The 25060-nt window shown below is 38.8% G+C and overlaps 1 protein-coding gene across 1 annotated transcript in view; it reads left to right on the top strand.

The window, feature by feature from the left end:
• The window catches only part of LOC143028116 (uncharacterized), a 47353-nt gene that overhangs the window by 4748 nt on the left and 17545 nt on the right, over positions 1 to 25060 (top strand). The window contains exons 5-12 of the mRNA XM_076189751.1: positions 17179 to 17303; positions 18360 to 18502; positions 19019 to 19129; positions 21751 to 21995; positions 22166 to 22294; positions 22329 to 22757; positions 23478 to 23801; positions 24501 to 24863. Of these exons, the coding sequence (XP_076045866.1) occupies positions 17179 to 17303; positions 18360 to 18502; positions 19019 to 19129; positions 21751 to 21995; positions 22166 to 22294; positions 22329 to 22757; positions 23478 to 23801; positions 24501 to 24863 (1869 nt within the window). The remainder of the gene's footprint in view (positions 1 to 17178; positions 17304 to 18359; positions 18503 to 19018; positions 19130 to 21750; positions 21996 to 22165; positions 22295 to 22328; positions 22758 to 23477; positions 23802 to 24500; positions 24864 to 25060) is intronic.

Below are 25060 nucleotides of genomic sequence, written 5' to 3'. Positions count from 1 at the left end.
TAACTTTTCTATTAAAAATGCTCACCTAAAAACTAATTTCTAAGAATTAAATGAGAAATTGCGTTAATAATGACACAAACTAAGTTTTTTTGAGGTTTGTTTGGCTCCGCCTCCAACCCAGACGTATTCGTTTACAGTCACAAAACGTATCTGCATGTTACGTCACATCGTCAGTTAACGTTTATATTTTCCTTGCGGGTACGTTCTCTTCCTCTCTCTCTATTTTGTCTATTTATGTTTTAGTTATTTCAGTATTGATTTCTAAATTATTCCAAGACCATCTGTACGGTAAGCTGAATTTCTTAACATATGTGCACTTTATTTTTTATGACGATGAAATTGTCTCCTGCCAGACATGTTCGTATTAGTTTTAAACAATAATTTTATTAACCTGAAAAATAGTATCAATCTTGTTTGTATGGTAGATAGATGTGTGTGCGTGCGTATATTGTTCAGTGTAGTAATTTTTCCGACGTTATGTATGTAAACCATATATATTATATGCTAAAATATATGATAATTTGAGTCCAGTCAGTTCTCTAATGTTCACCATACGTTTGAGAGACCTAACTAGTGTACGCACGAGGGCACACACACACACACAATACTAGTATGAAAGTTGCAGAATGTAAGAGGTCTGGAATGGGTAAAGTATGTTTAAATTGATATACAGTACATGTGAGAACAGTAGCAAAAGACAAAATCTCGGACAGGAGAGAGAAGTGTAAGTGAGGGTACCCGTTTTGGCACCTGTAATGTTCTTGTTGTATATCAATGACATTATGAATTAAGTAGCTCTGCATATTTATTTCCAGGTGGTGAAAATTTGAGAGGAATGTAAACTGGTACAAATAGACTTAGATAAGGTTTATGAGTGGAACTAAGATTGGGAGATGAAATTCGACCCAAAGAAATGTAAAATATTTGGATTGAATCAGAACAGGAAAAAATTACGAGAATATACAACAATGGGAGATGAATTAATAGCAAAGGCAAGGATGGAAAAATACTTGGGAATTTTAATCGGGGATTATCTGTTGCCAAAAATCACAACAACAAAAACCGGAAATGCTTAAACAATTCTGATGAATATAAAGATATTTCATTACATGGAAGAAGACATGATGAAGCAGAAGCAATGAGGTACACGTAAAGAAAGATGGAAAGAAAAACAGAGAATACAAATGGCGACAACCAAGATGATCGCAAATCAAAACGACAAGTCATGTAAAGGAATAATGACAAAAGTGAGACTTCCTACAATAGGAGACCAAAGAAAGGATGTCATGTCGATATGTAAATCAAAAGGTATAGGAGCAATGGGCAGAGAAGACATGCTCGTATGAGCACCCTGTTTAAATTTCTTTGTCATCCATCATACGTGTATTGGTGATGATGATTCACCCAAGCTTCTTCTAAATAATGTTATGATATTTGATAGTATTTTTTATTCATACCACTTCATGGACATCTGATGTAGAAAAAGATGTTGACGAGATATGGATCAAAAGGTCTCCTGTCGGCATGCTCCGCCTTTGTAATCCTTTGAGATGCAAAGAAAGAGAAAAGGTATCAAAATTCATCAAAAACACCCCCTCCTCCCAAAAAAAAAAATCCTGAGAGCCAAATCAAAACGTATTTGGAAATTCGTTATGATCAGTGAAAGAACCGTATGTGAATATTATACAAACACATGGCGTGTCATTCCCAGTTCAATCCTTGTAGAATCTACAATGAATAAATAATTGAATAAGAAATGAATAGATAAATAATTTAATAAATACTTAATGGATAAATACATGCACAAATTAGGAATAAGTAAATTAAGGCATAAATGATTAATAATATATACACATAGAAATAAGTAAATATTTAAAATTCGAAACTAATAATTTCAGACACTTCCAGTATCGTCACGACACAAAAATACTTTTTACATTTGAGAGACCTAACAAGTTCACACGCGCGCGCGCGCACACACACACACACACACACACACACAAAGATTTGTCCCCTGACAAACAAACAAAATTGTCGGCGAAACCTATAACTTTCTAATATCAATAAAAGTGGCTTTTACTTACCTGGGTGAAGAAATAGTAGAGAAAATATTAGTTACAATGAAAGGCCTAACTTGGAGTACGCAGAGACACTATGGTCACCCAGTACTAAAAAGAATATAAGGAAATTTGAGAGAATTCAGAGAGCAACTACGAAGATGGCCCCAACACTATCAATAGTGTCATATGAAGAAAAAAATCAAAACTAGAACCACTGACTTTGGAACAACGAAGAGAAAGAGGTGACATGTTGAACACCTATAGAATTATGAGAGGTGTGGAAATCTTTGACAGAGATGACTTAATAATTGGGATAAGAGAAACACAAGAGGACATGGAAGGAAAATCAAAAAGGAGTTACAGAAGAGACCTGAAAAAAACATTTCCCCACAGAGTGGTGGATGTATGGAACATATTAGACGAAACAATAGTGTGTGCAAAAACAATACAAGAATACACACACATGAATATTATATACACACACACACACACACACACACACACACATTGGTATCCTTGTGAATAGCCGAGTAATATCGTCTGTTGAGAACCAGACACATTAAAGTTGGTCTTTGTCATTCATTCTACATACCAAACCCTTTCCGTACTGGGTGGCACTTGTTTATTATTATTATTATTATTATTATTATTATTATTATTATTATTATTATTAATAATAATATTATTATTGGTATTATTATTATTATTATTGGTATTATTATTATTATTATTATTATTGTTGTTGTTGTTATTGATGTTGTTATCATTATTATCATTATTATTATCATTATCATTGATAACGCCAAACTATTTTCTCCATCTCTTTGATACTTATTCGGCATGGGAAAAACTACATAAACAATATATATATATATATATATATATATATATATATATATATATATATATATGTATATATATATATATATATATATATATATATTATATAACAAACGAATGAATACGAATAAATAGATCAATGAAATAATAAGACAAAATAAAACAACTTCGTAAGCTTTATTTCATTTCACCGCTACGCGTGCGTTCGTTCGTTTGTTGTCGAGTTTTGTCCTTGCCACGTGAGCGAGAGAAGAAAGACAGGATTATAAACGAGCGTATTCAAAACACACATACGCGCACATACGCACGCATGCACAGACGCGCGCGCACACACACACACACACACACACACACACACACACACACACACATTTACACTACAATTAGGTAAATACACACACACAGGGTCTACCAACCTAGAAAGATCGAAGAGAAAGAGGTCACTAATGAGGATAGATTGCATTCCTTAAAGAGGGGGGCGGGGGCTTCAAGAGGTAATGGAAGTAAATGAAGAAAGACCGCGTGTCGAAAGAATGTGAAGAAATACAGCTTTCCATGTACATGTGAAAATATGTGGAATAGCTTACAAGGTGATATAGATTAAAAGTGGAACCTTACATGAATTTGAGTCTATCTAGGTTTGTCAGAAAATTAGAGAATAGGAGACGGGACCCAACGAGCATTGCTCCTTTTCTGTATACTACAGTTAGGGAAATACACACTCGATGGCACAGTTGGTAGAGTTCCCGGCTGCCACTACGACGGTCGGGGTTCGAATCCCCCCCCCCTCGGGCTGAAATAATTTCTGTATCGCTGTGCTGCGAGTCGTTGTTCCAACTCCCGTGGACGGGGGGTTGGGGTGTGCGTGTGTGTAAGGTCACAGCATTACCCATAGATCGGTCATATATGAGATCTGAACTCTCTTCCGTGGTACACACACACACACACACACACACACACATACACATATATATGGCGAAGTTCACCTGATAGACATTAGCGTGGTACTCAAACCAAAGCTCACACATATAGTGTGTGTAGAGCGAAAACGTTTGAGCTGCCATAGCTGTCATGGTTGCCACCTAGCGATTTTTATCTAATATATAGTGCGCACACGTACCTACACACATCAGGGAAAAAATACTTTTTTTTTCTAGAGCCATTTTTAATTTTTTTTAAATTTCACCAGAGCCATTTTTTTTAAATTACCAGAGCCATGTATATATAATTATCAAATGTTCATATTTATACTTAGATTTATTTACTTTTGTCAGGGGGGTACAATTTACATTTATGTACTCGGTATTATTGAGAAATGGGCGAGAGAGAAAAGAAACGCCAAGGTAACACAACACGTGTTTTTATTGGATAACACCAACACACTAAGCTAAATGAACACATACAATAGAAATATCACCTGTGTGATATATAGCACGGCCTACTCAATATGTACAAAATTATAAATAACAAACCACTCCTCGGCTCTGCAAGCGCGAGGATGAATTCTCCTCGAGCGTCGATTCCTTCTTCAGACGAGTCCCCTGTGTCCTTGGTTTGTTATTTATAATTTTGTACATATTGAGTAGGCCGTGCTATATATCACACAGGTGATATTTCTATTGTATGTGTTCATTTAGCTTAGTGTGTTGGTGTTATCCAATAAAAACACTTGTTGTGTTACCTTGGCGTTTCTTTTCTCTCTCGCCCATTTCTCAATAATACCGGGTACATAAATGTAAAATTGTACCCCACCCCTGACACTGGCGCGTCGAACAGGGACTCGGTTGAGAAAAGAGAGTTAGAAACACAAGGTGCTGGTCCCCACAGCTGTTGGATCCAACCCGAGCAGTCGGTAGAGTAGGCTGTAGCTAGCTGTGTACAGGTCGCCCGTAGGCAGTGTGTATCGAGTTTTCAAGGTAGGGTGAAGAGGCCACCCATGCCAGTTTCAGTTAGAGAGAGAGACAGTTTCTAGTCAGAGCTGTAGAGAGAGCGATTAGTTTTCCAGCCTAGTGAAGCTGTAGAGAGTGTTTAGTTTCAGCTAGCGTGAGCTGTAGGCAGTCAGAGGTGTAGGAGTGTTTAGTTCCAGCCTAGTGAGCTGTAGGAGTTTAGTTTCAGCTAGCGTGAGCTGTAGGCAGTCTTATTTTCCAGATTTGGAAATTTTTGTTGAACGAATACTGCTGTATCTTTTTGTTCCCAGATCCGGAGGAAGGAGACATTTTTTTTTATATATACAGTACAATTACATACACATGTTGGAAGGTTGGTTTGATACTTCCAAACACGTTGGTGGTTTTCTTCTTTATTGAGGTCTGCCTAGTTCTAATCCAAAACATGGCTGGCAGGTCCGAAGACGACTTCGGAGATGCCAGGTTTTCCTAGCTAATTACAAAAATGGGCGTGCCCACAAGAAGGCAGCCAATTACATAATTAAGTGTTATCAAAATGGGCGTACCCATAAGAAGGGCAGCCAATAGAAGATCTTGGGGTCGTGAGAGCCGTAGAAGCGAACTCTGACCCTGGCTGAGCGAGTTCTCATGTTGTTTGGTGATCTTGAAAGATGTATGGAGAAAGAGGTCACTAGGTGACCTTCTGATCTGTGGCGGTCCGCACAGCTGTGGTCCCGCGATGAAAGAGAGTCGTTCTATTCGATGGGCCTCATAGGGGCTTCTCTTGGGTAAGGAGGCCCGTTGTTCCTTGAAAGAAATCGTCCGTGGGCGGAAGGAATTCGTCTGCCTGCCGCCTTACACACACACGTACAGGCACATTCGACATTTGTATGTCATGCCGTATTGGCCACAGTAGCCACAGCAACTCGATGTTGAAAAGGAGTTTTCCCTCAAGGAAAAAGAAAGATCCTGAGGTTTTTCGCTCATACCGCAAGATCGAGGTAGCAAGGCTAAATAATTTAGGCACACTTTCAACTCGCGACCCGCGTCGCGAGTTGTTTCCGTCATTGGAAGAATGTCACGTGGGTCACGTGACGAAGCTTGGAGGGCTGTCGGCGCGGACGTTTCGTCCCCCGCTGACCACGTGATTCGGCCCGAGATAGAAGCTTGGAGCTGGTCGGCACGCTCAGCACCTGACCCAGGCCGGAATGTGGCGTGAGGTCATGCTTACCCTTCCAGGCCTGCCAACTAAGCCCAACTAGACGGGGTCACTACTGCTGTGCGCATGCGCAGATCGCCGCCACCCACTCTCCCTCACCCTCCCGGATGTGCAAGAGGGAAGGGCATGGAGATGGACGAAGACACTTCACGACCGCTCGCCGTTAAGGGCGGACCCCCCCCCCCCTCTCCCAGTTCTACAGAGGGAGGGCACCGCCTGAAGGAGATCGTCGGGAGCAGGAGACCAAGGAGGAGACGTGCGCCTGTCCAAGGAGACACAGGGGACTCGTCTGAAGAAGAAATCGACGGCCAGTGTCAGGGGGGACGAAACGTCCGCGCCGACCAGCTCCAAGCTCCAAGCTTCTATCTCGGGCCGAATCACTTGGTCAGCGGGGGACGAAACGTCCGCGCCGACAGTCCTCCAAGCTTCGTCACGTGACCCACGTGACAACTTTCAATTACTAACCAAACATTTGATTCTATTTTGTTTTCTCATAAATACGCGAACGAGGTTATAAATGGGATTTCCCAGTTTCCCTCCTAGGCCTCGAGCGAGTTGGCACATGTACAGTGTATGTATGCATGCGGTGATGTGGTATTGGGTATTGTGCATTGTATATGTAGTCAGCGCGTTGATTGGGCAGCTAGCTACATGCAACCAATGAACTTCCCTGCATACAGGTACCATGCAATTCGCAACTAGCGACATTATGTAGCACGATAGTCGTGTAGAGTCTAGTCAACATGTACTAGTATACGCGCGCATGCAGCTGATACGAAGCTAGGCTTGGTAAGCCATTGAACTCTAGCAGCTATACCGCGTACACATACGTACGTACATAAAAAAATAAAGTTGATTGATGCGTTGCGTTTATGATATCGATTGATATTGCAATGATTGATCACGGATAAGTTGTGTTTGCTCTGATCCTTTCATCAATGGTGATGGGATTCAGGGATTGCCAAATGATGGATAATGCATGAAAAACGTTGAATCTTGCCGCGGGAGCGATTTTCTTTGTGGGGAATCGCTCCCGCTATTGGATTTACGAGAGCGACATTGAAACTTTCCCGAGCGAAATCGCTCGTCGCTCCCGTGTATTTTTTTTCGCTGACACACATACCTCGTGGCGCAATGGTTTGGGTTCCCGGCTGCCACTACGGCGGTCCGGGTTCGAATCCCATCCAGGGCTGAAATAACTTCAGTATCTGTACTGCGAGTTGTTACTCCAACTCTCGTGGGTGGGGAATTGGGAGAGTGTGTGCGTTTAATATTACAGCATTACCCATAGATCGGTCATATATGAGCTCTGAGCTTTCTTCCGGGAGGGAAATAGCTGTCGATCACGTCGAGTCCAACACTTGATCCAAAACCATGGTAAATCACACACACACACATACACACACACACACACACACACACACAGATATATAAATACTTAAATACATAGATTAAAATAATTACACAAATTAATAAATAAGATACATAAATAACATTCATACATGGATATACCATTGGCTATTTCACTTTTACAAGGGAGGTAGCCAAAAACAAAGGCATAAAATCTACTCCCACTCATTCCATCCCCACATACTCCACTCCCATTCACACCCTCCCTCCCTCTTATCTTGGCTCCTCCTGGATGACGGGTCATCACTGCATATCACCCACTGCCCTGGATCAGAAGCAGTGCCACAAGATACAACACATCCACAGCAAGGCCACTTCATTTGACCGGCGACAAGGGTACACCTATACTTCATTATCTGGTGACCCATAGGATGTGGCCGGCAAAACCAGCAGCGTTACCACGTCTAAACCACCTCCAAAGAAAACGGGGGAGACACCGTTTTCTTTGTATTTGCATGTAAGACCGGTATAATTAAAGAGACTGCAAGCGGCCCGAAGACCCGCACTCAGCTTCTCTATGTAATTACTACACACACACACACACACACACACACACACACACACACACACACACACATAGATCGGTCATATGAGCTCTGAGCTCTCTTCCGGGAGGGAAATAGCTGTCGATCACGAGTCCAACCCGTGATCCAAAGACCAAAGTGAATACACACAACTCCACGGAAATTCCTAGGTCGGGAGCTGGGGCAACGTCGCCTGACCTGAGATGCCACATCGTTTAATAAGTCTCTTCTTTTCTTTACATGTATAACAATTACTCATATCGCCTACCATTTAATGAAAAAATCAATATGCATTTAGAATATTCCATGTTAACATAGTCGGGGTAGTGGACATCTTCCGGTATATGCTGAATGTTTTGATTCAGTACGTGACAACACGGCAGACACATTGTGGGTCACAAGATAATGGAAATAGTATACTCTACCTGGTAATTGTTTATATATCCATTTATAATTCATGTAATATATATTTCTATTCTTTCTTGTTCTATGTCCATTTATGTTGTTTGTGGCTATTTTATCGTTATAAGTAATAATTAATTTTAATGAAAAGTTTTAACCATCCTGCTTCAACTCTCACTCGTCCTAGAGCTAGCGCACGGCTTTATATATATATATATATATATATATATATATATATATATATATATATATATATATATATATATATATATATTAATATTTTTTTTTTTTTTTTTTTTTTTTTTTTTTTTTTTTTTTGTGTCGCGACTAGCCTGGCCTATAGGTGATTTTTTACAATAAGATAATTGGAAAACAAGGACACAGATCAACTTGGAACTGTATAGGTATTTGAGGTAAGGTGAGATAAATAGGAGAATTGGTGATGGGACCCAACGAGAGTTGTTACGTAAATACACACACGCGCACACAAACACAGACACACACACACGTAGACACGCACATACACACAAATATTAAAAATAGAAGAAAAAAAACAAGATGATAACGCTTATGTATATATGTATATATTTTTTCCTTTCTTTCTTGGTCTGAAGAAAAGACTCATCATAGTTGTAAAACTAATCCCTTTTGAGACCTGATAGGATTCATAACAGCGGAGGGTAGGCGAGATATCAACGTTCTCAAATCGACGACGTGGCGTCATGGGCAAAGGTCGATGGCGTCTCTTTCTCTCTCTCTCAAAGGATTACAAAGGATTACAAAGGCGGAGCATGCCGACAGGAGACCTTTTGGTCCATGTCTAGGTCGGATGCGAAAAAAACCATAATAATAATAGAATAATAATAATAATAAAAACTATAATAATGTATGCAACAAACAAAATACATAAATAAATGCATAGGTATAGTTGAATAACAAACAAACAGGTAAACAGTAAATAATAATAAATTAACACATAACTAATAATAAATTAAAATCAAACGTAAAGTGATAACAAATCAAAACCAAATAATATAAAATAAATTATAATCATTACAGCATCTTGCTTAGGTGTTTATCTAAATGAGTCATAAAGCTTCGAACTGAACTACATTGCACTACCTGTGCAGGAAGTTTATTCCATTCATTAACTACACGGTTGGCAAAGTTGTTTCTACCTACTTCCAAATTTAATCTATTTCCGGATAGTTTGAGACCATTGTTTCTTGTCTGATTCTCATTCAATGTGAAAATATTGTCACTTTTGATGTTGCCAATTCCCTTTAGAATCTAAAGACCTGTAGCAAGTCACCTCTGAGTCTACGCTTTTTTAGGGAAAACAGATTCATATGTTTTAGTCGATTTTCGTATGATTTATTTTTGATATTTGGAATCAGTTTTGTGGCTCGCCGTTGTACTTTTTCCAATCTGTCAATGTCTTTAATGAGATTCGGTGACCATACAGAAACTGTATATTCCAAATGTGGACGAACTAACGATTTATATAGCTTGTTAATGAGTGATGGACTTTTGAAATCAAAAGATCGCGCAATGAGTCCTAGAATCTTATTTGCTTTCTCAGAGGCTGAAATACACTGCTTGGATGATTTGAGTTCGTTACTGATAATTACGCCGAGATCTTTTTCACTATCCACTTTTGTTAACGAATTTCTAAATAACTTGTAATCGTACTTATTGTTGTTTTTACCTATGTGCATTACCTTGCATTTACTCGTGTTAAATTTCATTAGCCACTTTTCAGACCATTGCTGTAATTGATCTAAATCTTCTTGAATATCTAATTGGTTTGAGTGATCATTTGCCATTCCGCACAGTTTTGTATCATCAGCAAATTTGGAAACAGTAGATTTTAGTCCATGGTCTATATCATTTATATATACTATGAATAGAAGTGGCCCAAGAACGGAACCCTGAGGAACTCCACTTGTAACATTTTCCCATCTAGAAGTTTTTTCCATTTAAAACAACTCTTTGTTTTCGACCATTCAACCAATTACTAGTCCAACTTAATAGGGTACCACTTATTCCGTAAGTAGTATATATATATATATATATATACATATATATATATATATATATATGTATACACATTTTATATATATATATATATATGTATATATACATTATGCTCTTTTATTTCTTCCATTTTCACATTTCCATTTATATATATATATATATATATATATATATATATATATATATATATATGCGTAAATAACCACTAGGAAAAGTAAACTAACGAAGCAGAGCGCTTTCGTGTAATTACATCTTCAGTGCAGATACAAAGATGTAATTACACGAAAGCGCTCTGCTTCGTTAGTTTACTTTTCCTATTGGTTATTTACGCATTTGTGAACACACGCTCCTAGTGTTTTTATTGCATATAATATATATATATTTTTTTTTTTTTTTTTTTTTTTTTTTTAAGATTTTTCGAAAACCTTCTCCAGGTGCACATATACACAATCTACCCAACCCTATCTTTCATGTAGCATGTCAACCGCTTTAAAATAAAACAAAAACAGGTTACTTATACACCTTTCCCTTCTGAATCTAATAGTTATGAATACTAGTCTAAAATCTAAGACTCCTCTCTACCTACCTTGTACAATAGATTGGTACCACATTCGCCATTTTCCAATCCAATGGCACCTTGCCTTGTTACACTGATCATACGATCATATAGTGAAGTGGTGTGTATGTGTGATTCACCATGGTCTTGGATCACATGTTGGACTCGTGATCGACAACTATTTCCCTCCCGGAAGAGAGCTCAGAGTTCATATATTACCGATCTATAGGTAATGCTGTGTCCTTTACACGCACGCACACCCTAACTCCCCGCCCAAGAGAGTTGGAACATCGACTCGCAGCGCAGAGATACTGAAATTATTTCAGCTTTGGGCGGGATTCGAACTCGGACCGCCATAGTGGCGGCAGCGATCGCTACCACTGCGCCATTAAGTGCGTGTGTGTGCGTGCATTTAGAATTCCCCCCTTTGAACTCGTCTGATAACTACGATATACGTATTTCCTAATTCCTTACCACTTAATCCTCATGTCCTATGACTGTATTATAAGACAATTATCGAATCTTGCTCTGTTATACGACAGTTATTGAGTTTTGCTCTCCCCGTCACATTTTGAATTCTGTCTGTTGTCGTTTTCACACCTCAGCCTCTTATTTGATTAGGTTTTTGTTTCTTATTCCCGTGTAATATCACAACCAAGATCTGACGTGAAATGGAATTCATTTTTACTACTTGACAGTGATATCTTCAATATAATTAAGTATATGTGATACAATAATGGGAATACTGAATGCAAGACGATTTTTTCTTTTGTGTTTTTTTTAATTTATTGACCTTGTCGGGAATAAATCTCGACAGAGGCATTTTTTAGAGTAAATAAGCTATTATTACTAATCAATATAGACATCTGTGGTTACGGCCTCAGTTAATTTAGTGAATTGATAGCTGTAGAATTAGGATTAAGATTGATATACATCAATTAGCATATCAAGTTGTATGAAATTTGTATTCTAGAAATTTAGTATATGAAAGCATGCATAACAAATTATACAGTCTTACTTTTTCCATTTAGATAGAGTGGCCTATCATTTTTGTTTATATATATACGAAAACATTATATAAAGCATTATGTAAAGGACTCGACACCCCTATATACACCAAGCCGGTTGTCTAACCCCTCTCAGGAATGTCGAGTTACCAACATATCATTTTCATTACACTGGGGAACACTCATTTTGTTGCATTTAAAAAAAGACTTTTCTACAGTCAACTTGAGTGTGCTGATTTCAAATCTGAAGTCGGGTTTTGTCTGCAAGCTACAGATTTTATGCAATTTAACATTTTTATTTATTTTTTAAATTTTCGTTATTATAGGAAATTGCAATATCAGCCACAATTCTTTTGTTCACTTGAATCTTAAAACAGTATGAAAGCCATTTCTGTACATTTATTAAGGCAAAAGAAACAGAACATTAACAGAACATCTATCCCAAAGTTAGATTAGCATCCTTCAGAACATCACCACAGCTGATGGAAGCTTATCAATTTCTTTGTGTATTTTTTTCAGGCAGGAATTTGCGTTTGTAACTTTTGCGTTTGTACATTTCATCTGGGCAATTTCGTTTAATGCTCCAGCAGTAGTCAGCCATCATACTTTTGTCCCAGCGCCCTTGGTAGCGTTCTTCCATGATCTTTAGGTCTTGGTGAATCCGTTCTCCTTGTTCGTCACTCACAGCCCCCAGGTTGTCAGGGAACTGATCAAGGTGGCTGTTCAAAAAATGAAGCTTGATGCTCATGTTGCACCCGAGATCACGAAAAGCGAGGAGCATTCTGTTCACAAGTTCACTGTAGTTCTCCGCCTTATTGTTTCCAAGGAAGTTCTGAACGACTGCCACAAAGGATAACCATGCTGCCCTTTCTAAAGCGGTCATCTTAGCAACAAACTGATCATCACGAATTAGGGTCCGAATCTGTGGGCCATCAAACACGCCTGCTTTGATCTTCTCAAATGATAACCCTGGTAAAGCTGTGATGATGTGTTGGAAACATTCACCTTCGGTTTCCAGTGCCTTGACAAATTGTTTCATCAAACCTAATTTGATGTGAAGAGGAGGAAAGATGATCTTATCTCTGTTTACAATTGGGTCTTGTATGATATTTGGCATGCCTGCTTCAAGGGTGTCACGAATAGGCCAGTCCTTCTGGACCCAATGTCTGTCTCGTGCTCGGCTGTCCCACATACAGAGGAAACATGGAAACTTGGTGAAACCTTTCTGTTGTCCAAGAAGAAAGTTGACCATCTTTAAGTCTACACAAATTATCCAATTGTGCTCATGATACTTTAATAAGTCCATGACCATTCTCATATCATCATAGTCTTCCCGCAAATGCACTGAGTGACCGACAGGTACTGCTCCATAAACATTGCCATTATGTAAAAGAACACACTTTAGACTGCGTTTTGAACTGTCTAAAAAGAGTCTCCATTCAGCAGGACTATAGTAAGGTACACCCAGTTCTTTGAGAAGCCCTGGGATCTCATGGCAGTAAACAAACTGTCTGTCTTTTGAAAAAAAAGGTCACAAAAAGCTGGTCACGCTTTCTGAAATATGATACTTTAACAGAGTGATCAACAAGATTTCTGCCTTGTAATCTTGATGCCAAAAGCTCTGCTGCTTTCTTTGAAAGACCTAAATCCCGCACTAAATCATTCAGTTCAGCCTGGGGAAGAGGCTTAGGGAGGGGGAAAGGTTCAGTGTCTGAAGAACAGTCCTCCGATTGTGAACACTTTTCTGACAATTCACTGTCACAACTGTCTTGCTGGCTTGTATCATGTCCAATGTCTTTATCGTCCAATGAAGGCAAGCCTTTGAAAACTGGAACAGGTACTTCTTCAGAGTGCGGAACAGGCCGAATAGCTGAGGGAATGTTCGGATACGTAATCTTATGTCGGTTTTTCTTCCCAACACCCGTTGTGTTTACCATGCAGAAATAACAGTCAGTTACATGGTTGGTGGGTTCGCGCCAAATCATTGGAACTCCAAAAGGCAGACCTTTGCGTTTTCCTTTGGTCCAGTCTCGAAGCATTTCCTCACAATTGTGGCACACAACATGAGGAGCCCATTGCTTGTCTTGATCACCAAGATGAACTTCAAAATATGCCTTGTAGGCACGCTTGACGAACGAGGATATGTTACGTCTCTGACGATTGAGTGTGTAGCATCCACATATGTAGCAGAAGGCATCAGGCTTGTTTCTGCAATGATGTCTCATTCTGGAAGCCATGTTTGAACTGGAACAAAAGAAGAATGATCAAAATATTAGAAGCTATCTATATATATGGACGTTAAAATGCTTATACATGGTTTACGCAAGTTCACATATGTACAATTTCATTAACCTCAAATTGCATACAAACTAGAGCTTGTAGAGAAAAACTAATTTCAGATTTGAAATCAGCGCCTAAAACTCTTTCAAAATCCGTTAAAATATCCAATGCAACTCAAAGTTACTGAAAAAGTGTTCCCCTGTGTTATTAATCCTTTCATTTACCACTTGGTGACTTCTCCATCTTGAGTATTGGTTCTGGTGCATTACCATCTATAGTTCCCATGTATGGGGATTATATATGATATGTATCGTGCAACATTTTCACTTCAGGGTGAAGTTGTACCTCCCATAGACCCTTGGCAACGAGAGGTCAAAGGTCACTAGGCGTTCGGCGCTGAGAGGGGCCCCTATTCCCTATAAGGTTGTACAAGTCAAGTCCAAGACAAGAGATGTAACTGACCAGAAGTGTTAGTGATTCGTGACTGGGGAATGACATGAATTTACCCCAATCACAGACCTCTTATATACCCTATCGTGTGAAGTGCATATACGACGAAGCGTGTGTTAAACCAGTGAGGGGATTCTATGAGAGAACCACTCCCCTCAACACATACCTTTATCCTTCTCCCATTCCCATACCTCCATGCCACACCCGAAGTCGTCTCACACAACACCGTCATTAACCAGAACAAGACGAAGAAATATCTAAGTGGAAACAAGGCCACAGTAAGTCACAAATTGAGTTATATACATATATACATACATGTATGCAAACGTGCAAATACATATGCATGCATGAATTCATGTGCCTACGTAAAATACATACACATAGGCCCTATGCATACATACATAAGTATATGCATATAAACATACATGCATACACACAGATACAGTATGTACATACATGTAGACATACATTATATACATAAGTGTATACTTATGCACATAGATATATACATATAAGCATACATACTAAAGTATATAAATGCAAGTACATACATGCATTTGTATATACATTATACACATGTATACATATACTGTGCATACTTACACCTATATATATGTATACATACAGTACATACATGCATGTTTACATATGTGTATACACACGGCGTTCCTCGTCAAAGCCAATTTTATTCAGTCAAAGTTGACAGAATTTATGTAGTTGATTAAAAAATGGAAAATTGGTAAATATTTGTGTAGCCCCGGTCTGACTGAGGTCTGGATCGTCTAAGACTGTCTCCAGGCCAGGGTCCTCCCTCGACTGAATGAAATAATCTGCAATTCACCATCATAGTCAGTCAAGTCTGCCACACTTTGGTGGTCAACGAAAATAATGAAAATAGCATTAACAGTTATAACAATGCCTTGCTAAGTAACGAAACAAAATATGTATAATAAAAGTTTATTGGTAAATATTATACTTTATACTATCATATTTTGTAAAATAAAACTTAGTTCATTACTTGTTTATACAAGACCTTCTGGTAGTAATATACGTAGAAGGAAATCTTTGATAAAGAAATCACCTCGGGCAATAGATATAAAAAAATAGATAGGTAGGCAAATTGATATATATATATATATATATATATATATATACATATATATATATATATGTATATATATGTATGTATATATAAATTATATATATATTATATATGTATATATATGTATATACATTTTTTTTTTTTTTTTTTTTTTTATTTCTTTTTTTTTTTTTTTTAGAACGGGGGCCCAAATGGCCTTTGTTGAATAACGGTCCCAGTTTTGCCCTTTAGAAGAACAATGGTCCAATGTAAGAAAATAAGATAAAAAATACAGACATATATATATATATATATATATATATATATATATATATATATATATATATATATATATATATATATTTTTTTTAGGACAGGGGCCCCAATTGCCTTTCTTGAATAACGGTCCCAGTTTTGCCCTTTAGAAGAACAATGGTCCAATGTAAGAAAATAAGATAAAAAATACAGACCTAACCTAATCTTAGGTTTGGTTTGGTTCAACCTAACCAACCTAGCCTAGGGTTAGATTAGGTTATCTATTACTGAAGATTCGCTTCTAGTGATTAATTGGATGAAAGAGAAAAAGCTTATTGTAGCTGTATATATGTGAACAATAGGGGTCCCAGTTTTGCCCTTTTGAAAAAATTACTCCTTTTTCTTTTCTTCGCTTGATGTTAGCCATAGTGAAATATATAAAATGCAACACCTAGGAGAAATTCGGCAATTATCAGTCGCCCTCTCCTCCAAGCTGAATGAAATCGTTTAGCATTGGATAGGATAAAACATAAAAATGACTGTCACTGCGCTGAATAAAATCGTTTGGTACAAACCAGAATAAATATCAAACGATGACATCTGTTTGAAGGGTGGTAATTGGATGAACGATAATCCGAATTCTCGCCTTTCGTGAGGATCGATCAGTAGTGATGCTTTCAAATGCATGACTCCATCGTCAAACGGACTCTGCGATTAATCTTCGAGCCTGTAATTCAAATATCTGAAGAGGAATATAAAGTTCATGACAATTTCTAACCTTTATTTTATGGGTCCTTTTAAGAGGGCTAACGTCAGTTACAAACGCACTTCTTCGTTGGGTTCAAATTGGAGAAGCATACGCTTGTCGACTCTTCCGTACATTGGCGTTGCTTTCGTCTGGTCAAAAGGAGCATCTGCTGTAGAGGTAAAAAATTGAAACAATTGTGGGTCTTCAGTTGTTTGAACAGATGAATAAAAGGGGTAAATGATGTCTTTATAGGATAATGTCAATGATGATATTAATGGTGATACTAATGGTGATCGTGGTAATTACAGTATATAGATAATGGTCATGGTGCTAATTGATATTACAAAATACAGTTGCAGACATAACAACAACACAATGATAATATGCAATCATTACCATAACGATTATTATTTTGTCTATCAGATCTATTTTCTACGCTTCCACAACACTCCTTGCCACATCCCATATGGAGAGGGCAACTGATGTGATGAAGTTCATCCTGGTTTTGAACCTCGCCATGTTCGGTGGAGCTCAGATCCTAGGGAGAAGTAAGTCTATTTCTCAAAATGAAACAATAGCGTGTTGTCAGTTTATCTAAAGAGTACTCAAAAACTTAAACAGGTTTTGAAGAACAACAACAATAAAGCGCGACTCAAACGAGCAATGTTTCGGCACCAAATTCCCGATTTCTTGACAGTTCACCCCTCCCCCGCTTTGCTCGTGTGAACCGCGCTTGAGAGACAGGACCGACGAGCGTTATTCTTTTCTTTTGTACTACAATTAGCTTATGCGCAAACTGAAACGCAGGTAACACAGGTGACGCAGCACAGAGCAAGGTCAGACTTCCTGTTGCTGAACTGAAGTACATTTTGACCTCTCTCACTTGAAATGTTTCTAGATGCACTACCTCAGCCTTCCAAGTGAGAGAGAAGTTCAAACTGTTCCGTCGCCTGCGTCTTAGTTTGCGCTTAGAATTAGGATATGGATACATTTTTATTAATTTATTTTTGTACATATCTATTTGTTTATCTATTTATCTATCCATCTGTTGTTCATTTATTAATTAATTTATCATTTATTATTAATATAATTATTTTTATTCTTCATATTCGTAAAATTCTACGACAACCATGACGATCTTCAACTCGGATTCTACTAGAATCTGGTGTGTAACTAGATCAATTTTAATAAAAAAAAATTGAAATTAATATCAATTTTGCACGAAAATGGTGGTTCAATTTTCAAATTAATAAAACCGTCCAGCGCCACTTGAAACAGATATTAGAATTTCTGTCATTATTTTCTGTAAAGTTCCCTTTAATTATAATGTTTTACAAATGTGTGATATATATATATATATATATATATATATATATATATATATATATATATATATATATATATATATATATATATATAACAGGAAGCGAGCTGGTCTCCCATTCGCTTAATTGTGGGTTCGAATTCCTCACTTCTTTCTGATTCCCATCAGTGACTATAGTTACCTCCCCCCCCCCCTCAACAGTCCCCAAAGGCCACAGGGCAAAATTGACGGCTTCGGCCGCCTCCTGGCATAGTAGGCTCCTTACTTTCTTCTGTTGAAGGTCGGAATGATGTCGGCTGGATCCATGACGGCATTGATGTCCTTCGACAAATCTTCGAAGATTCTCTTGAACGCGATGACGAAGATTCGTGTTCGTTGATGATCGTCACTGAAAACACTCTTCCTAGAGAAGCAATCAGAGAGGTGAGGAAGATCTAGAAAATGCTAGGAGAGTAGTTTGTTATATTCTACGTCAATAGGTTGAGCGGTTTAAGGTAATATTTTACAGGAAAATGGATAAACATAAAGAAAATTGCCCTGAAGCTAAATTAATGTTGTCAAAATATACTGCTAATGTATCGCTAAAGTTGGCAGAAGTTGGCATTTGAATCTACATGTTCTAAAACATAAAAACGTACAGAGTGGCCTATTTATTTTTCGATAAACAATGAAATTTGGTGGACTATAATGAAAATATTTTCTCGGTCCTGATTAAAATTAATTATTGTCGAGTAAGCTTTTTAAACTACTTAGTCTTTCTAGTTTATAAGCTATGAGGGAAATATTTTATCTTTGATTTAATCTGGATCAAATAGAACGTGCTAGAAAAATATAGTAATGATGATAATAGTGATGATGATGATAATGATAATAATAATTATAATAACTATGTATATTTATATTATCTTTTTTTTTTTTTTTTTTTTTTTTTTTACAAAGTTGAAACTGGGACTACCACACCCGAGGGGCGAGATCGTGATAGAGTTGGAGATGCCCTTGGACAACAAAACTGACCCACAGGTTCCTCTGGGAATCAGAAACGCCAGAAAGGTAATGCAAACCATCACTTGCATTCCCAGTAGGCATGAAGAGTTCCCCTTAGTTGAATAAAATCAACAGGCTGGGTAGACATGTACATCTTTATTATGTCAAACGCCCGGTGATTTTATTCATTTAAAGAGGGGTGTCTGGGTTGGAATGGTTTATGGTATCTGCAAATGAAAATACAGAAAAGAAAAGAAAAAGTCTGCTGATGCAAACTTTTGCTGATGTCATGTCAAAATGAAGCGTCTCATTGGACAGTGCACCACTAACTCCGCCCCTTCCTAGCTTGGGGGTTCCTGATTGACTGAATGGCGATTTGATAAGTGACGTAATGTATCAAATGAAGATTGATGTTTCATACTTATCTACTTTGTTCAAGCATCTTGGCAAGTTGAAGAGTGCGGAAAAAAGAAAGACGAGTTTTAATACGATTTTGTGACTCAAATAAGAAATCTGATATATTTTTAACTGTATCCCTCCGTTCTGTTACCCTGCTTCAACCTCTCTTTTACAACTTCTATGAATTTACTTCTTCAGTGCGATATTCCCCCATGGATAAAAGCGTTTTTTATGACTGACAAAATACTAAGTAATCCTCTCACGACATTGAACGGAAGGAATTTTCAAAATGAGGGAAAGTAGCACGACTAGAAGAAATTCAAAAATCTTCAAGACTGTCACAATCCACCTATGGGCCAGGCTCGTTGTGACACGAAAAAAAAAAGCCTTGCGCAGTTCGGACGAATGATAGGATGATTAAAACTCTTCTTTAAATCTAAATATTATTACACGAACAAAAGTAACACATACAACATAAATGGGTATAGAATAATAAAAGCATATCAACACATGTTACATAGAATATACACAATATTATTTACCAAGTAGAGTAGCTGGGTGTGCTCTTGTATTCAGCACGTAAGAACAGGTGGGCGAAACGAAGTCTTCATTATGGTGTAGACGAGTCTTGATTCTGGTTGCTAAGGTCGCACCAACGGTCTCGGGAACAAATGGGTAGTTTGAGGTGAAACTTAAGTACGATAACTTTTGGTAGGTGAAGCTTCTGGTAGTCGGGAACACGTAAGATATGGGGTGACGTTTCGTAGCTGAGAAATAACAGAGAGTGTCGAGTTGCACATAGTCCAGCAGCAGTCTGGAGATGTCCGAAACAATTTGGGAAAACACGAATGTTGTACACTTCGCGTGGAGATGGGCATTCGTTGTGGTACAAAGGACTTGATTAGTGGAGTTGTCATAATCGACGAATGTAGAATAATTTCTACGTAGATTCAGATATGCCCTGGGCGTCTGCTTCTTTTCTTGTCTTCTAGGTTCTTTTCTCGTTCTGGATCTGTTTCTGCTTCTCTTCTCTATTGACTTTCTTCTCTGTCTCTCTGACCAGTCTCTTTCTGTTTTGCCTTATGTACGAGTATACCCCGGGAATGGGGGCTACGTTTCTGGAGATGGCAGAGCAAGCTTCCTGCCAAATTATGTTACGTTTCTGAGCTTGGCGTCATCTGACAATACGTAATGAGGAGCGCTCCAGCAGGTGGGCATTGCACAATGCTTAACATTTTAAGAAATACACATTAATATTATGAAACACAATACAAATTATTACACATATTCATGCAAGGCGTCCCTTAAAATTACAAACAGGAGACTTTATTCACACAAGAAAGTGACACAGTACAGCCACAGGATTCTATTCACGCTAAGCCCACGTGACAAAGACTATCAAGACTTCAAGGCTCAAAAAAAAGAAAATGTACATTTTCAAATCAGTAGTAAAAAATGAGTCAAACGCAGATCAAGTATGGAAAGGCCGGGAACAAAGATTTTGTTATGTGGCGCAAATAACCACCACCGTCACCACAAGGGTCCAGAATACTAAAGGCAACCAAGCTAAGTCGTGAGCTTCTTCCAGAACATCATCTGTGAGTATTTTGGTAAAATTTGAGACATTCTCGAGATTCGTCTTTCCTTTTTCCGCCCTCGTGAACTAGTCGGCACGACACGGAAGTTTGTCACGAGATGGGGCAGGGATCCAGAGTGTCGTGAAAAGAATAAACTCCGATAAAGATTCCTGTCTTTCCTCTTCCCACCCTTGTTATCTATTTTGATTCTTCGAAAGCATTTTTTCCATTGCACAAATCAGGGTTTTATCAGAGGGTACGCTTTGAAATTGACCGGATAAGTTATGCAAATATATTTTTCTTATTATTGTCATTTAATATTCTTTACATGTTTGCATATATCATATTGGCATTGTTATATACTTCATTGCTTACAAATATACACACGGTAATATCATTTTGCATGTCTGAAACCCACAATGCCCGGCAACAATCCTCAGACCCCTCCATAGATAAGTCGCCGGTTGTAAGATCTCGTTTGGTAGGGGGGAAATACAGTTAAAGTTGATAGAATGAAATCTTTATCCCAGCCCAGTGACCGAATGCTATCCTTTTGGGACTGCACCTCTAAATAAGGGAGCTGACAGGTGTGAGAGACGGATAACGAGGACATTATTCTTTTTGCCGTCCATCTCGCAGAGAGATAGATGATATTTTTTTCATGTAGCGTTTCAATAACATCACAGCGTGACCTCATCTCAATTTCCACAGCTGCGATATATTTCGTGGTGTCTGGCCGTTGTGGCGGTAAGCGAGGATCCAAAGTTCTTGGAGTGGCTGGCCGAAGTTATCCAGAAGGGACGACTCCTGATCCAGAAGATCCGCATGGCCGTTCTCTCCCGGATGTCGCATTCGGAGGTGATACGCTTACTACGGGGACCCTGGACCTTCTCCATGATGAGCACAGTCTTCGTCAACCGTCTACCCAGTGGATCTACGATGCCCGCCGAAAGAAGGTGGAGTAGTTGACTCTGATGATTTACTTTGCAATTTGATGTCATAGAAGGTAATGAAATGATGCGAAACCGTTGTATATGCTTTAACTTTCGTTCTTATGTATATATATATATATATATATATATATATATATATTTTTTTTTTTTTTTTTTTTTTTTTTTTTTCCCAGGTTTGGAGTTTACGCTCATCTGCCATTCACGAAACAAGGAAGCCGAGTGGTCCATTTGGCGTCCTGGACTCCAGACAAAGGACTTTATAAACATTCGGACTTGCCTTTCTTCCCCCACAAATTCCACAGGTAATACATATCAATCCTAAAAGTGGTAATAGAATAGTGGTAATGGAGCGTCATTATTCGTTGTGCCTAGCATTGTTATTCGACTTAGCGGAGTCTCCCGCTGTCAGAGTTCCTTCACCAGCTTAAAACTCTCTTTGGGTTTGGTTTCCAGCTTCTTCGGGGCGACCATCAATATCACAGCTCGTCCCTTCGCGCCCTACTGGGACAATGTGGCCCCAAATGGCCAAGGGAAGAGGTACACTGGCATGGATTTTCTTCTTATGGACACCATTGCGTCAAGTCTCAAGTTCTTTTATGTCAACCTTCCCACGGCTAACTGGAACGATGTGAGTTACTTTTCTTTATATCCTTTGGGGGTCAAACCATGGCTAGGCATTTTTATCTATTTTTTATTTATCTATTTATTTATTTGTCTATCTAATTTTGTCGTAGAGATGGTCTGCATTAAGTGGGCAAATTCTTAGTTTCGATATGCTCTCCTGTTGCCAGATTCCCAAATTCCTGTACCATTGTCCAAAGTCTCCCCCTTTGTCGAAAATCCTCCCATCCCCTTTACATCCAAAGTCCCCTCCTTCCTTCCAATCCTCTCTCTGTTTTCTTCGACTCTCCTACTCGCCAGACAAGTCTCTAGCTCTCCTCCTGATGAGTCATATATTCTCCCTACCGTCATCTTCCTATCGAATACCATCTCCTGTGACTAACCACCCCTCCTTCTCGATAAAAACCCTTTCTTCCCTCCTTGTCAGATGACCTCTTTTCCTTGTCCTCCTCTCCTCGACCAACTTCCTAATTCCACTCTTCGACGAACAGCCTTTCCTTTCCCCACTCCAGACGACCAGTGGTATACCGTGGACACCATATCCTGATTTCATGTATGAATTGTTTCAGACCGCAATAATAATCATTAATAATAATAATAATAATAATAATAATAATAATGATGATGATGATGATGATGATGATGATGATGATGATGATGATGATGATGATGATGATGATGATGATGATGATGATGATAATAATAATAATAATAATAATAATAATAATAATAATAATAATAATAATAATAATAATAATAGTAGTAGTAGTAGTAGTAGTAGTAGTAGTAGTAGTAGTAGTGAAATAGATTAAATAAATAGATAAATGAATAAATCCCTTCCATTTCCCTATCGACTGATCCCACCTTCCTCCTTTCCCTCCTCCTTCAGGTGACCACGCTGGTCGAGCAAAGGATCTCCTACTTCTCGCCCATCTTCCACGTGATGCTCCCTCGGCGGGCTGCCGTCTTCGATTTCTCGGTGGCCTACGAGTACTCCAACGGCGCCTTCTGCATGGCCCGCCCCGCCCTCAGGCCCCGCTGGCAGAGCCTCTACCATCCCTTGGCCCCGACCGTCTGGGCCGCAGCCCTCGCCACAGTCCTCCTCGTGCCTTTCCCGCTCTACCTGGTCAGAGTTCCGTCTGCTACCATCTTGCCACGCAGAGCATCTAAAAGTGCCAATATTACTCCGTAACCATATACAAACTCATATCCTGGACTTGGGGTGACTGAAATCTACAGTCCGATAACCTCCCGTTTTATACAACTAATGCCACAAGCTAGGCATAGTAGCATTTGAATGAGGGTTTTATTTGCTTCGCCGTTGTTACTATTATGGAACAAATCACTAGTTGCAGTGAAGTCTTTCAAGTAATCAAATACGGCCGTCGCGAAGCCTCGACCCCGGGACTTAATATGGAGAGGTTCGGCTACTATCTCGTCATCCAGAGCATCTAAAGGAAATGATCGCGCTGTAGGTTTCATCCGCTCCCAATCCTGGATATAAGTTCATATCTGGTTCTTCGGAGTGATATTGGCCCAAAGTGTAGAAGAGGTAGTCTCCGAAGAAATATTTCTCACCCGCCTTTGTATATACAGACCCCTCACACTCAAAAAGTACTCTGAAACGTTTTACAACGTTAGCTAATCCACTGGTCATGTTATCAGTTCTTTGGAAAATGCTGATCATTAGTTTGAAGTTAAAGAAAAGTTTAGACTCTTTTCCCTAGTTTAGTCTAATTCCCTTTGCGTGTTCGGAAATATTCAAACTGATGACCACAATTTTCTAGATACAGATAATGGTATAGACTAATGGATTCGATAATACTTATTTATTTATTTATTTTTAAGGGGAGTCACCTTGTATATGTAGGATATTACCTACAACAGGTGCCTTATTTCTTCCTCTTTATCTCCTCCGACCTCACCACGGACCAAAGAGCCTCCTGTCGTGTATTTTCAGTTCTCCAGACACAACGATAACGGAGAGGACCCACCGAGGAGAACCTCCACAGGCTACGGAGACCGAGGTCTCCTGTTCGCCGTGGACACGGTGATCTCCACGATCTTCGCGCAGTCTTTCGTCAGGAGAACTCTCTCCGGAGGTGCTTACCGGGTCCTCCTCGGATTCTGGCTGGTGTTCGCTCTCGTGCTCGGCCTTGCCTACCGCTGCAATTTGACGGCAGCTCTCACTCTCCCGAAGTTCCCGCCCAGGGCCGAGACCTTGTCGCAACTCGTGGAAACAGGGGCTACGTAAGTCGTTCTTTACTTATGTCTGTTTAGTTATTCATTCGTTTGTTTGTTTATTATTGGTTTATTTATATTTACTTTTTATTTTGTGTCTTCGTCATCTTTTGCTCTGTATTCATCTTATTTTTCATCTTCATCCTATTATTACTAATATCATTATCATTATTATCTGTTGAGGAATTATTATTATTATTACTATT

This window comes from Oratosquilla oratoria, chromosome 9, assembly GCF_046742065.1.
Source record: "Oratosquilla oratoria isolate Oo_2021 chromosome 9, ASM4674206v1, whole genome shotgun sequence".
NCBI lineage: Eukaryota > Metazoa > Arthropoda > Malacostraca > Stomatopoda > Squillidae > Oratosquilla > Oratosquilla oratoria.
Note: the sequence above shows the minus strand (reverse complement) of the source record. Positions and strands in the feature narration are given on the sequence as shown.